Source organism: Chlorocebus sabaeus, chromosome 5 (genome assembly GCF_047675955.1).
Source record: "Chlorocebus sabaeus isolate Y175 chromosome 5, mChlSab1.0.hap1, whole genome shotgun sequence".
In the NCBI taxonomy this organism is placed as follows: Eukaryota; Metazoa; Chordata; class Mammalia; order Primates; family Cercopithecidae; genus Chlorocebus; species Chlorocebus sabaeus.
In genome coordinates this window covers 52,840,722-52,855,297 of record NC_132908.1, presented here as the reverse complement: position 1 = coordinate 52,855,297, position 14,576 = coordinate 52,840,722, and the positions used below count along the sequence as shown (strand labels likewise).

The following is a 14,576-nucleotide window of genomic DNA, read 5'->3' as shown; positions in this document are numbered from 1 at the left end:
ATTCTGTCCAAAAATTCCTGCTTTGGAAAGTAGTGAGTTCTCTGACCCTGATGGTTGTGACAGGGGCTGGGCCAGTTGACAGGGTATTGTGAAGCTAATTTAGGCCTCAGAAAGGGGACTGGATGAAATTTAAGATCGCTTCCAAGCTTGAGAGCCTGGAACGCTATGAAACACAAGCTCTGGGAGCTGAGATATGTCCTAACTTACCCAGCTGAGCTGTGAGGTGTCAGTGGCTCTAACATTTTCCAGTTTTTTTTCTGAGGACCTCAGATTAAAGCTCCCCTTTGCCTAAAAGCATCTGCCTGCTGGTGCAGCCCTTTGGGGGCCCTCACAGTGCACTGAGGTTAGAGTCCTGCAAGGGAGAATCCCTTATGTAACAAGCAGTTGGGCGAGTTTACGGCTCTCTGTAATCTGAGAGTATAGTCCAGAGTGGTTTGATGAAAGAGGGTAAACTGTGGGTGGGCGTGGCTTGAGGTCCCACTAGAAGCCCAGGGAAATCTGGGAAAAGGCAGTGCTTTTCTGATATCTCCCAGTTAGAGGATTAGGCAATTGGCAGCGCAGGGCAGTAACTGGGGGCGGGGCTGGGCTCCAGGGCTGGACCGCGTAGTCCCTCCGAGCTGCACGGAGACCTCACAGGCCCCGGGAACTGTCGCCCTTCCACGATGTGGCTCCGTGCTCTTGTCCTGGCCACTCTCGCTGCTTTCACGGCTTGGGGTGAGTCCTTCTGAAATCAAATATGCGGGGCACTTTTTGAAATCCTTGTTCTGGGCCGAGGTGGACGCAGATGCATAGAAAGGCAAACACACAACAGGTCCGGCTCGGCGGCTGTGCGCGCCCTCTGTACTTGGATTTGGACTTGGAGCAGCTGAGCCTGGCCAGCCCGGTCCGCGCAGAGATGCAGGGAGGGTGAACATCCTGAGACTGCCCTGCACTGCTCCCCCTATGCAGGCCGGCAGCTGGCCGACCTCAGACCTCACACACGAGAAATTTAGGCAGCTCAGTTTACTGTCCCTTAATTAGTGCTGTTATGGCTGGATCAGGAAGAGCGGCTCAGCAGAATATTAAGAGCATCGACTGTGGAGCCAGAGTGCCTGGGTTTGAGTTCCCGCTGCGCGCTTCACAGCTGTGTGTCCCTACGCAAGTGACTGAGCTTTTCCCTGCTTGGGTTACCCCCTCTCTGAAATAGAGGTGGCAGTGCTACCGTCCTCATTGGGCTTTGGTGAGGAGGAAATGAGTTGTTGTTTCTAAAGCACTCTTGGCAGCGCCTAGTATGTAGAAAGCTCGAAAAAGAAAAAGGGGTGGATAAATAAAGGCTTTGTTTAAAAACGTAGTGTATGAATAGAAAATTTGAGCTGTGGTCAGGCCACTATATCAGGACCTCTTGCCATTAAAAAGACAATTTCTTATTCATGTTCTCAACAGGAGGAGGACACCAGCGGGCGGGGCACAAGGGGAAGAAACAGAGCATGGGGAGGGGACAGGGTGGATCTCAGGCCAAGGGGCTTTTACTGTGGCTTCCACTGGAAAGAAGAGGCAAGGCAGGGCAGGCAGGCTGAGGACTGGCGAGTTGGGATAATTCAGGAGGCTCTGGGGTACAGGGGCTGTTCCTAGCTGTCTGGCACCTAGCCCTGGCGTGATTAGGGCAGGTGGGTAGTGGCCAGGGCATGGCCACCAGATCAAAGAGGCGGTTGGGATGTGGGCTCCGGGTTGGCTGGACTCTGGGAGGGACAGTTTCTCCAAGGTCAACAAGGCCTCAGATGCCAGAGCATCAGAATACAGAAAGCAAAAGACATGGTACATAGAGCGGTGCAGCGAGGGGCCTCAAAATACCCCCTGTGCCATTTTATAGACGGAGAATCTGAGACTCACACAGGGAAATGTACTTGCCCAAGATCAACTCAAAAATCGTGCCTGGGTCTGTCTCTGGGTCCTGAATCCTGACAGCCCAGGCCCCGTCTGCATCCTGTCTTCCTTCTGGCAGGCAGCCTGACACCGTGAGAGCTCTGGAACTGTGGGGAAGGGCAGAGGAAGAGAGGAACTCTATTTGAAACCGAATGTTCTTTTACCTCTGGTGACTCCTGGCAATGCCATCCGTTTGCTTCCTTAGGAAGACCATACAGGCTGCCTCCACTTCCTTAATTTCCTCCTCTGTAAAATGGGCATGTTGATGTCTACCCAGCAAGGCTTCTTTGAAGATTAAACAAACTGGAATGCATGCCTGGCACATAGTAGGTGCCTACCATGTTCATGTTGCATATAACATCAGCGGCAACTGCTCTTGTTCTCATTCTTATTTCTGTTTCCCATTCACCCACTTTTTCACCCTTGGCATTCTGGCTGCCATCCTCCTCATCCCGTTGAATGAATCCCTGAGCTGAGAAAGACCAGCCCAGTGGTTTCTTCTCTGCCTTGACCTTCCTTCCTCTACCTCCCTGAAGCCCTCAGCACTCTTAGCTGGTTCCTCGACCTCTTCTTCCCCGGGCTTCCAGGACACCGGAATGTTCTCTCCTCCCTACACTGATGGATCTTCTGTTTTGGCTGTAGTGGTCCCTGTGTTTGATCTTTGTTCTTTTCCCTTCCCTCTCACGCTGGCATCTTCGATGAAGTCATACACATCCATGGTGTGTATGCTCACTGTCTAGGAGAAGATTCTGCCCTGCTCCCCCACAAAGCTTCCAGCCTTGAAGTGCGGTTGTCCTGTGGCATCATCTTGCCGTGATACCTCACTGACATCTCCACTGAGCCTGTGTAAACAGGGATCTAGCATCACAAGCCATCTCTGGTCTTCTTTCCCTTCCATTTCCCCCACCTCTGGTCAGGGACTGAGTCTTTTTCTTTTCTTTTCTTTCTTTTCTTTTCTTTTCTTTTTTCTTTTCTTTTCTTTCCCTCCCTCCCTCACTCCCACTTTCTTTCCTTCCTTCCTTCCTTCCTTAGTTCCTTCCTTCCTTCGTTCGTTCGTTCCTTCCTTCCTTCCCTCCTTCCTTCTCTTTCTTTCCTTCTTTCTTTCCTTCTCTTTCTTTCTTTCTTTTTTTCTTTCTTTCTTTCTTTCTTTCTTTCTTTCTTTCTTTCTTTCTTTCTTTCTTTCTTTCTTTCTTTCTTTCTTTCCTTCTTTCCTTCCTTACTTCGTTCCTTCTTTCCTTCCTTGTCTCTCTCCTTCCTTCCTTCCTTCCTTCTTTCCTTCCTTCCTTCTGTCTCACTCTTTCACCCAGACTGGAAATGCAGTTGTGCAATCTCAGCTAACGGCAACCTCTGACTCCTGGGTTCAAGTGATTCTCCTGCTTCAGCTTCCTGAGGAGCCAGAATTACAGGCACACGCATGCCCAGCTATTTTTTGTAATTTCAGTAGAGAGAGGTTTTCACTATGTTGGCCAGGCTGGTCTTGAACTCCTGACCTCAAGTGATCTGCCTGCATTGGCCTCCCAAAGTGCTGCGATTACAGGTGAGCCACTGTGCCTGGTCTCCAAGTCTTTCAAAATACCTTTTAGACATCATCATATTTCCTCATATTTTTCTTTTTTTATTTAAAAATTTAAAATAATTTAGATGGGGTGGGAGGATTTCAGGTGAAGACCAGAAATCCCATACAGTGCAGAAAACATGGAAATCACCAAGAAAACAGGCCACCTGTAATGCCACCACCCATTGCTGTGTCAATACACAGGCTTCCAAGGATGTTCATCTCAGTATTATTTGTAATTAGCAACAACAACAGAAGAAAAGAAGCTAAATATTGACATTACAGGGTTGACTATTGATAAGATGAGCATGGAGTCTGTTGTGTAACTGGGCTTTGCATAAGGGGTTTCCATTGTGATTGGATATTCCCCTTTAAGACCAAATCCGAATTGTTCTGTTCTGTTCTAGCCCCACGCTTTGAGGGAGGTGTTGATGTCTTGTCTGTATCCAAAGCAGAGCAGCTGGGAGGACAAGAGGCTGGAAATGATTTCCTGGGAGGGAAGCTTAGATCAACTGAGGTCACTGGAGCCAGATAGGACCTGAGGGGTGGGCAGCAAGATCAAGTGTCTGAAAGGCCACAGGCTGCAGGTCAGATCAGGCCAGTATAGTCCCATGACAGGTAGAACCAGGACTGATGCAGAGGCTGTGGGAAATGAATTTCAGCTCAGCGAGGAAGCAGTGTCTGTGCTGCAAGAACGGAGCAGACCTGCCCAGGGCCACCAGAAGAATCTTCCTTGACCTGATCACATCCTTTATCTGGAACGGCTCCTGCTGCTTATTTGTCCACTATAGAAAACTCAAGTGCTTTGCCTGGCATTCTAGGCCCTCCCTGACATGCGCTCTGTCATTCCAGGAATATTTTCCACTCCCCACAGATTCCACCTGGTGCATGTGGGCCATGCCCCCTCTCCCAGACAGGCTCTGCGTTCTGCTGCTCTGAGCCACAGCACATTCTCTTCTCTCTGCTGTGTACAACTCCCTGCGTCTCATCTCCCGTGATTCAATCCTCCCCTACCGCAAGTCCCAGCTCCTCCATGATGCCCACAATCAGAAGGCCTTGAGGCCTCATCTAATTCCTAGACTGCCTTATGGGTACCTCTCCCAGGACACGGCCACTTCCTTCCCAGTTGTAGGCCCAGGTGTATATGTGACCCTTCCCTACAAGGGTCAGTGCTTCTGAGAATATGGGGCACCCCTTGTTCATCCTCTCATCCAGCATGCGGCTCAGTGCCAGGATTCTAATGGATAAATGTTTCCAGAGGCTTCTAAGGGGGAAGCTAAATGTCTTGTTCTTTCCTAGTAGTTCTCCTTCTTGCGTTTATTTTTGGCTGGATGTTTTTATGCCTCCAATTCTAATTTGCTCCTTAAACCGGCTCGATGAGTTAGGAAGAACATTGATCCTCATCCCTATGGTATATCAACAGAAACTGAGGCCTAGAGGGTTTAGGTAACTTATTTAAGATTACTCAGTTAGAAAGTGGCAAACCCCACCTTGAATCCGGGTCCAGCCTTTTGCCTGTGATGAATCCTGATTTCTTCTCCATGTCCAGCAGGGCACCCGTCCTCGCCACCTGTGGTGGACACCGTGCATGGCAAAGTGCTGGGGAAGTTCGTCAGCTTAGAAGGATTTGCACAGCCTGTGGCTGTTTTCCTGGGAATCCCTTTTGCCAAGCCCCCTCTTGGACCCCTGAGGTTTACTCCACCGCAGCCTGCAGAGCCATGGAGCTTCGTGAAGAATGCCACCTCTTACCCTCCTATGTAAGCCAGGGGTGGCTGTGGCATGTGTCTGTGGGGCTGTTCACCTCAAAGTGATGCAGGAAGGAGTCAGGGCAGTTCCCCTGATGGGTTGATCCTTTGCTCTGGAATCCTTAAGATCATTGTAGATCCTTAAGAACATTCCAGAAGTCTCACAGCATTCTGGAGTCCATTATTTAACACACGTTTATTGACCACGTACTGTGTGCCAGGCATGTTCTGGGTTCTTGGGATCCATTAGTGAACAAAGCAAAGATCCCTAGGTTCATGGAGCGTGCATTCTAGCAGCGGGAGACAGAGAAGAACAACATGCAAATTACCCCATGGATTATGTGATCTGTTAGAATGGGTTAAGTGCCTTGGAAACAAAGAAGCAGTTAAGCAGGTGAGGGAGATCAGAAAGAAGGATCCCATGAATTCTGCTGTCTTGAATTTTGACATAGTTGGTTAGAGGGGTGGGCCAGAAGGTGTGTGGGTGGCAAGTGTACTGAGATGTCCGCTCGGCAAGTGCTCAACTCTCAAGTGTGTCCAGCACCCTATTCCTGAGAATACACGGTGGCAGGTGTGTCCATTCACCCTGGCCAAGCTGGGAAGAAAAGCCCAAAGGTTCTAATTGGCCTCACCGCCACTCCCCAGGGTACCAAGGACCCTACAGGCGTCAGAACGGACCCCACTCATCTCGGCAGCCAGGCATTCGGAGGCTTTCCAGCAGTCCACCTCTGACTACCTTCTTTCTTTCCTTTTTTAGAAAATAATATTTACTGTTTTTATTTTGTGACTGCAAAAGTAGTATATACTTATTATGGAAAATTTAGGAAATTCAGAGAAGGAAAAGTAAGAATATTAAAATCACATGCAATATCCCACCACCCAGAGAGAACAACTATCAGTGTTTTAGATGGTAAAGTATTATGATCTAATATTTTGTTTGTATTCCAGTTTTTTGCCTGTTGCTATACTTTCTTCCTTTAAAATGTATTTCATGAGCATCATTCCATCCCATGAAATAGCACAGCCTGATGTTAACAGCTGCATTACACTGGGTATTGAACCATAATTAGTTTCCCCAAGCTTTTATTTGGGGTTATTAAGTTACATAGGATGTTTTTAATGATATAACATCATGAATGTGAAACCTTTATGCACACTCATGAATAGTTTAGGATAACTTCTCAGAAATAACATTTCTGAGTGAAAGAGTGTATATCTCTTGTTTGATTTCCCTCCCAAAATATTCCAACTACACTCCTCCCACTGATGTATGAAAATCTCCATTTGGCAGACTCTTGGCAATTCTTGGGGTTATTAAAAATGTTTTGACTATTGGATAGGCAAAATAATAATAACAATAACAGCAATAGTATTTTCCTCTTTAGTTTGCATTTATCTGAAGACCAGTCAAGTTGAGTTCTTTTCCCCTTTCTTCACATTGGAATGTCTTTTTAAAACAATTATTATTGTTATGCTGCTTGTACTTGGTGTTCTGTAGGAAAATCTCCCAGGATGGAAATCAAGAAGTCACCTTTGCTGGCTCTGATTCTGTCACTTGACAGCTGTGTCATCCAGAGCCTGAGTGCCTCAGTTTCCTCATGTACCTACTGGGGGTGGTGATGCCTGCCTTCCGGTACTTTGAGATCTGGGACTGTGGCTTATAATATACTTGTGTATAAGAACCACATGGAATGAATCTTCCTGGCTATGTGACATTGGTCAGGTTCTCTAACCTCTCTGGGCTTCAGTTTTCTCATTTGTAAAATGGAGATAATAGAACTTATATAATGGAACTGATCTGAGGCTTAAAGGAGTTAATATACAAAGGGTACTTAAAACAGTGCCTGGAACACTGGGAGGACTCAATAACTATTACCAATGTTCATCTATGTTGTATCCTTGAGATCTTTCATCAGGGTAACCAACAGCACTTTCCTGGGAGTGGCAGATGGTAGAATCTTGGCATGTCAGGGCTCCAAGACCCATGTAGAAATCACTCCCCTCACTTAGACCTGGCAGATTGGGACCCAGAATATGAAAGGAATTCACCCAAAGTCACCCTGTAAATGTGTGGGAGAGACAAATTAGAGCACAGTTCTCCTGATGTTGTCCCACAAAGATTTCCCCCTGAGCTATAAGGGAAATGTCACCTCCCAGGGAGGATCGGTGTATTTGTTGTCTCCCCTCCTTGATGCTCGGAATCCCAAAGGCTCCGGGAAGGGAAAAGGTGTGAAGCCCTTCTCACTCTGCTTGGTCTTAGGAGACCTCAGTAAGTCCCAGCGCCCCCACCTGGAGCCCCTGATAGCCTCCTACTCACTACAATGTCGTGAGCCTGTAAACGTCTAGTCCATTTTCAGGCTTAAATCTCCCAGTCCAAGGCGCTGCCTTAGATGACACCTGGCTTAGATGTGGTTGAACTTCACGGGTTCTTGTTTCCCCTTCCCCAGGTGCTCCCAAGATGCCGTGGCAGGGCAGGTACTCGCAGAGCTATTTACAAACCGAAAGGAGAACATTCCTCTCAAGGTTTCCGAAGACTGTCTTTACCTCAATATTTACACTCCTGCTGACTTGACCAAGAAAAACAGGCTGCCGGTAAGCCGTGGGATCCCCTGGTCAAGGTGTGTCAGTTCCAGGAACCCGGATCTTCTAGTATAGATGGGAAGGGGCTGAAGGCAGCTTGAGGAGGGAACTGCACCTCAAGGCCAGGACCTCAGGGCCTCCGCAGGAAACACAGGCTTTCCACTTCTCAGTTTCCCCTCGTGACACAGGGACTCTGGGGGAGTTTGCTGTGCATCTTTAATGAACATCTTAATCATTCCAAGTTCCCTCATGCTAATAGAAGGATGAGAATGATTACTTTTAGTTACTAGATGAACAATCTGATACCCAGAGTGGGTAAGACATGATTTTCAATAATGTTAGCGGTGGCAGGAACTTAGAGAAAAACCAACACCCCAACTCTTTCTTTTCAGATAGAGAAACTGTGGCCCAGAGGGAAAAGTAGGTCACCCAGTAGGGTAGTTTTGGTTCAAGTCTTCTGATCTTCAAACCAGTGCTTCTGACACAGAGTAGGGCATTGAGCTTATATGTGGCCTTTCTCCAGCACACCAACATTAATCTGGGGTAACTTTCACTGTCCGGGTACGGGCTTTAAGGGAAAAACGTGGGACAAACCCAGAAGCACTTCCTTTTGCCTTTGGCCAAATATCTGGGATTTTTTTGTACCTATTTTCCCTCCCTAATTGTCTTGGCCAAAGGCTGATGACCCAGTGAGTCAGCATGTCCCAAATAAGTGAAGGGCAGGAGGTGGGGCAGGCTGCCAGCTGCAGGTTGCAGGGTAGGTAGGATCTTCTGGCAAAGGAGGCCACTCCAGGGTGTAAAAACAAGGGGTGTTGTGTCCAGCCAGTCTCCCAGGGGCACCGTGCCATGGTGCCCAGGAGTGGGGGAGCAGGTCTGTGAATGTGGGACTAGAAGTTGTCTCTACATGTGCTTTGTAAGACAGAGGAAGTGGGAAAAAAGTTTCTTTCTTTCTTTCTGTCTTTCTTTCTTTCTTTCTTTCTTTCTTTCTTTCTTTCTTTCTTTCTTTCTTTCTTTCTTTCCTTTCTTTCTTCTATTGTGTATTCAGTGCCCCATATACACAGTCAGACCCAGGGTTTCAGCAAAAGGAGGAACATGAACCCACTCCACACAGCCCCTGCCTTCAAATATCTTGCCATCTGGGCTGTAGAGACATATCCTCTCTTCAGCATGTTATTGCAGGCCAGCCTGCGGGCTCAGCCTTCACACAAAGATGAATGCACACTCAGTCCCTCCCCAGCAGGCAGGCAGGGATTAGATGTGTGGGAGAAACAGGGGCTCTGGGAACCTGGAGGCAGGAGAATCTCCAGGAATGCCCACAGGTTCTAGAACTACGTGGTCTAGGTTTAAATCCTGATTCTGCCTCTGCTGAGAGACTTGGAAGTTTCTTAACTTCTCTAAGCCTCTGTTTCCTCAAAATGGAAATCATCACATATGATCAGTCAAGGGTGACCACTAAGCTTGATCTCAGTCCCTGGCTAAGTAGGCAGAGGCAGGCTCGTACCTCTACCCTAACAGTGGACCCACTGCACTGTGGACAGGTTCTGCCTTTGACTAGCTGGACATTTCTGAACTTCTCTAAGTCTCTGTTTCCTCAAAATGAGAGTCATCACATATGATCCGTCAAGGGTGACCACTAAGCTTGATCTCAGTCCCTGGCTAAGTAGGTAGAGGCAGGCTCGTACCCCTACCCTAACGGTGGACTCACTGCACTGTGGCCAGCGCCTGCAGTATGCCGGGCAGCTCAACATGTGGACTCTGGAGCCAGACAGCTTGGGTTAAAGTCCTGCTGCTACCATTTTTGATTTGTAGGACCTTGGGCAGGTTAAGTGCCTCCATTTTCCCACCTGGAGAATGGGACAGAATTAGTACCTATCCAGTGGATAGTTTATTTTACTGTGCTTAGAACAGCACTTGGGACATAGTTTATGAGTTTCTTTTTTATTTTATTAATATTATTATTACAATATTATTATTCTAACCCCTTTCACTTCTTCCCTGCTATGTGGACTTTTAAAATGCAAAAACCATGCATGAGGAATTGTTTCCACTCTCATCCTCGGATATTAGCAGAGTCCCTGGCACATAGTAAGTTCTCAGACAGCGTTAGTCCATTGATTGAAGGCATCCTGAAGCAGGTGGGTTTTAGGCTGAGCTGTGCAGGATGGATAGGATTTGGGGATGCAGAGGCGTAGAGGAGGCATTTAAGGAAGAGACATCACCACAGGCATGTGTGCTTCCCGAGACAATCATTCAAGCACAGAGAAGTTTACTTCACCATGAGAGAGTAAACTGAGATGAAGCTGAGATACAAGGGCTCTTCAAGGGTACGCTGAGCTGCATGAACAGTTCAGGCTTGAGGGAGTGAGGGGGAGAACACAACATCCTTAGCCTTTGCTACGCCCATGATGATGTTCTTAGCATGAAGAACCTTGGGAGGAGGAGGCACTGGAGGCTGGATAGAAAGGAAGGGGCAGCCAGGGTATGTGCAGTGGGGTGGTGGCTTGGGCCCCGGTTGGGAGAATTATAGAGGAGAGAGACTGCCTTTTGCAACCTTGCTGGGCGCTGGTGAACTTTGGATAACATCCTCTTTCAGTTGTGACCAACAGGTAGGTCACCAAACAAGACGCCTTCTGAGTGCTCCCTTGCTCTGTGTCCTGTAACTGGTATGTTGCTTCCTCCCTGCCCAGGTGATGGTGTGGATCCACGGAGGGGGGCTGGTGGTGGGTGCAGCATCAACCTATGATGGGCTGGCCCTTGCTGCCCATGAAAACGTGGTGGTGGTGACCATTCAATACCGCCTGGGCATCTGGGGATTCTTCAGGTAAGAAATTAGACTCTCCTCACTGCACTTTGACCTCCAACATGAGGCTGCTGGGACCCAACTCTGGTCATGTCAGCTCTCAGGGGACCTTAGCTAGGTTCCATAGTAAGGCATCCAAGCCCCTTCATAATAGTACACTACCTACCCTCTCACTCCCCAGCCACACTCATCCGCTTGCCTCTGAGCTTTTCCATGTGCTGTTCCCTCTGCCTGGAATGCTTACTCTACCTAAAGAACTCCTCTTCATCCTGCAAGACCCAGCCCCCAGTTACCTCCACTGAAAGACTCATCTCTTCTTCACCTATGTTTATCCAGCACATTGCGTTTCTCTGTCATGACACTTAGCAGGCAGCCCAGCTCTTGAAGGTTGACACATCTGACTTCCCATGGAAAGCAGGGAAGGGGCAGAGTCACAGAGGGAGTTCAGAGCATGTTGTGGGTGAAGGAATGGCGGCTGCAAAAGGTGGGGTTTGGGAGCATCTGACTCCTTCCTGGAGGAGTGTTGGGGTCCTCTCACCCCATGTTCTGCTTGAAATCTGGCAAGTGCAGGAAGCAAGGATGGAGTCTTCCCCATCAGGTCTCCATGGGGACAGGAGTCAGATCTCCTTCAAGGTACAAACTACTATGAACCTTTTCTAAGTGTTACCATCCCAGCACCCCAACCCTAAGCGAGTGTTGGGAGGTCTGTGGGAGGGATTCCACTCACTGATGAGAATATTTGCCTAGGGAGATGGAGGATGGGTTCTGGTCTACCCATGACCAAGGCATCCCAGGCCAGTCTTGGCTGTATCGTCTTCATCTCTTTCAGCCACAGCCTGTGTCTCTGCTCCCCATTATAATAAAGCTGCTTCACGATCTCTCTCCACTTCCTCTCCTCCGTGTATCTCCTCCACCCATGCCAGCCAGGTTTCTTCCCGAACATGCCACACGGCTGGTCTCATTGCAGTCACCAATGACCTGCCCCTGCTCTCCATCCAACCTCACAGGACGTCCCAGCAGCAGCCAATGGCCACTCAGCCTCTGCAACATGCTTCCTTCCCAGTCCCTTTCCTGGTCCCTCCTCCTCCCTGTCCACAGGCCTCTCTTGTCTCCCTCTCCCTCCCTACTAATTCCAGTGATCCCAGGGAGCAGCCCAGAGCCCCTGTTTCCAGCCCATCTCACCTTTGAATCCCGCAGGCGTCACTCACTGCCTTCTCCCCACTCCTGGCTGTCTAAAGGGCGCCCCACTCTTCCCAGGGACAAGCTGAATCCTTGACTCCCACTGCCCCTCCACAACAGAGATCCCCTGCTCCTCCCACCACGCCTCCACTCAGTTGCTGCTGTCCCATCCTCCCAGGGGCTCAAGAGAAGGCCTCAGGGCAGCCTGGACTCTCTCTTTTCTCACAACCCTCTTGGCTCCACCTTCAGAATCCACTCAGAATCCACTACTTCGCACCTTCTCTCTGACTCCTTACCTGGTCAAAGCTCTCTGTCTCTCACCTTGATTATGATCCTAACACTTTCAGATTCCTACCACTTTTATCCTGAGACTGTGTCGCACGGTACTGAGAGTGATCACTTAACATGTGTGTTGAATCTTGCAATGCCCCTGCACAAAACCCTGCAGGGGTTCCCATGTTCCCTACGATGACAGCCAAAGTTCTTATCAGGGCCCCAGGGCTCTCTCTAGCTGCACCTCCTGACTCACACTTTCCTTCACTGGGCCCCAGGGCCTTTGCACTTGCTTTTTCTTCTGTCTGGAATTCCTTTCTTCGGAGAGTTACAAGGCTCATGTGCTCTTTGTGCTTGTTTTCTGAAGGTCTCTGCCTCCAAAACCTCAAATGCCACTGCCTCCAAAAGGCCTTCCCTGATTGCAATCTGAAATGGCACCCCCTGTGCCACCCCTGTTTTTTTCTTATTCCTTTGTATTTACCTCAATGCACTTTGACTACCTAACATCATTATATTCTCTCTGTACATCCGTTTATCTGCTTGTGATCTGTAGTGGGAGCTCTGTGTCATCACAGGTGTTGCCTGTTTTGCTCTTGGATGTGCTCTAGCTCATAGGATGGTGTCAGGCATACAGTAGATGCTCAGTAAATAGTTGCCAGTTGAGTGAATGTAGAACCATACATCACCACAATGATGTAGCAATAAAGGCAGGGTCTCAGAGATGCTGAAGCCCAGTCTTATTCTTAAAGGCTCCCTGAGAGCCCCCAGTCCCACCTCTAGTCCTGAAGGTCCTGCCATGACATCTCTGCTCCGCACCCTCAAACTCTTCTCTTCCTCACAGCACAGGGGATGAACACAGCCAGGGGAACTGGGGTCACCTGGACCAGCTGGCTGCCCTGCGCTGGGTCCAGGACAACATTGCCAGCTTTGGAGGGAACCCAGGCTCTGTGACCATCTTTGGAGAGTCAGCGGGAGGAGAAAGTGTCTCTGTTCTTGTGAGTGCTCCTGGCACCAGGTCCAACCCCATGCTTGATGTGATGCTGATGAGACCTTTTGGACACCTGTCAATCCAGCTATGGATACCTCTGATTACAATACCTGGATTTGGAACTGACCCTACTCACTGCCTAGCATCAGGGGGTGGAAAGCTAAAGACCAAGCTCTCTTTGACCCCCAGGAAGCTCAGAGCTCAGCTTAGTGTTGCGGGGCCATATGAATCTCCAGTTGCAGCCTGCAACGGTGGCATTCTCCTCTTCTAGCTTGGTTCAGCTCTGTCTCTCTCTCTCTCTCTCTCTCCTTCCCATTCATTTTCACATAAGTACTCACATCCTTCTATTGGGAAGTAGGGATAGGCATAAATTATGAGTGAGGGCAGGCAAAGACAAGAGGTGGACAGAGGTCATTGTTTAGTTAAAATAGAACTAGTTGTGGAGGGGACATGGGCACTGAGCAGGCTGGGGATTCCTCTGGGGTGGTCTGATGGCTGGTCCATGCCCAAGAAGGAGGCAGCAGTCTCTGCGACTGTTGGGCCTGGTAGGCTAGGAGAGGCGGGCTAGAGGAAGGAGGGATGGAGCCGGGGATAGGGAGGGATGGGGCAGAGGTTGTGGGACACAGACACAACCTGGGAGTGTGAGGGGTCCTGCTGGAGTAGGGGATTGGGTGCGGGAGAAACAGGGAGCTGGGGTGAAAAACCAGATGAGAAGTGCCGGGAGCTGTAGGAAGCCTTCCGCCTGCCTCGAGGTGGGCAGAGGGTCAGGCCACTGCTGAAGTCTTCAATCCTGTGTTGGTTTTGTACTTGAATACAAGAGGAAAAATTTTTATACTTTTTAAAGTAGAGAAAAACGAAAAATACAGATAAGCCCAAGAAAGACAAAAAGCCATCTACAATCCCATAACCCGGGGATAGTCACTATGCTCAGTTTGACATGGATTTTTCTAGTCTTGTTTCCTTGACTTTTTATTTATCTGTCTATCCATCTATCCATTCATCTACCTATCAATGAATCTACCTATCATCTATTATCTATCTTTGTCTTTTTTATTTACAAAAGTACTTTCCTGAATATTATAATACAATGCAACTATTTTACTAAATATTAAGTGCTGTCCCTTAATAGTATATTTTACAGTTGCACAGTATTCCATGATAAAAATGAAAAACCATTTATTAGCCCAATTGTATAATATTGGAACTGTGAGTTATTTCCAGTGTGTATCATTATAAACAGCAGAGGCATTCTTAGAAATCTTTGTGTGCCGCCAGGATCACTTTTTAGGATAAACTCTGATTAATGGAGATGCTGATTCGGAAGTTGTGGCTAGGAGATGCTAAGCTGCCTTTCCAATAAATTTGTTGGTTAGGCTTGGCTGCCACACACCTCCCATTATGTCCCTGCCCTGTGCTCTGTCCCAATCCCGCTGAGGTTCCCTTGGGTGGCCAGGTGGGTGGAGAGCCTGGCAAGCAGTCAGGGCCAGGTGAGGAGCCGTTGCGTCCACTGAGCCCCAGGGTCTCAGGGGAATGGGTCAGGGCAGAGGTGGGGTA

The 14,576-nt window shown here is 48.6% G+C and overlaps 1 protein-coding gene across 3 annotated transcripts in view; it reads left to right on the top strand.

Annotated features, from left to right (window-relative positions):
* Positions 1-487: 487 nt before the first annotated feature.
* Positions 488-14,576, top strand: part of LOC103233018 (liver carboxylesterase 1) — a 36,970-nt gene continuing 22,881 nt past the window's right edge. The window contains exons 1-5 of one of the 3 annotated variants that reach the window (XM_073015388.1): positions 488-714; positions 5,007-5,214; positions 7,650-7,794; positions 10,470-10,603; positions 12,876-13,029. In XM_073015388.1, the coding sequence (XP_072871489.1) occupies positions 663-714; positions 5,007-5,214; positions 7,650-7,794; positions 10,470-10,603; positions 12,876-13,029 (693 nt within the window). In that variant the 5' untranslated portion in view covers positions 488-662. The remainder of the gene's footprint in view (positions 715-5,006; positions 5,215-7,649; positions 7,795-10,469; positions 10,604-12,875; positions 13,030-14,576) is intronic. The other 2 variants (XM_073015389.1, XM_073015390.1) reach the window with 2 other exon arrangements.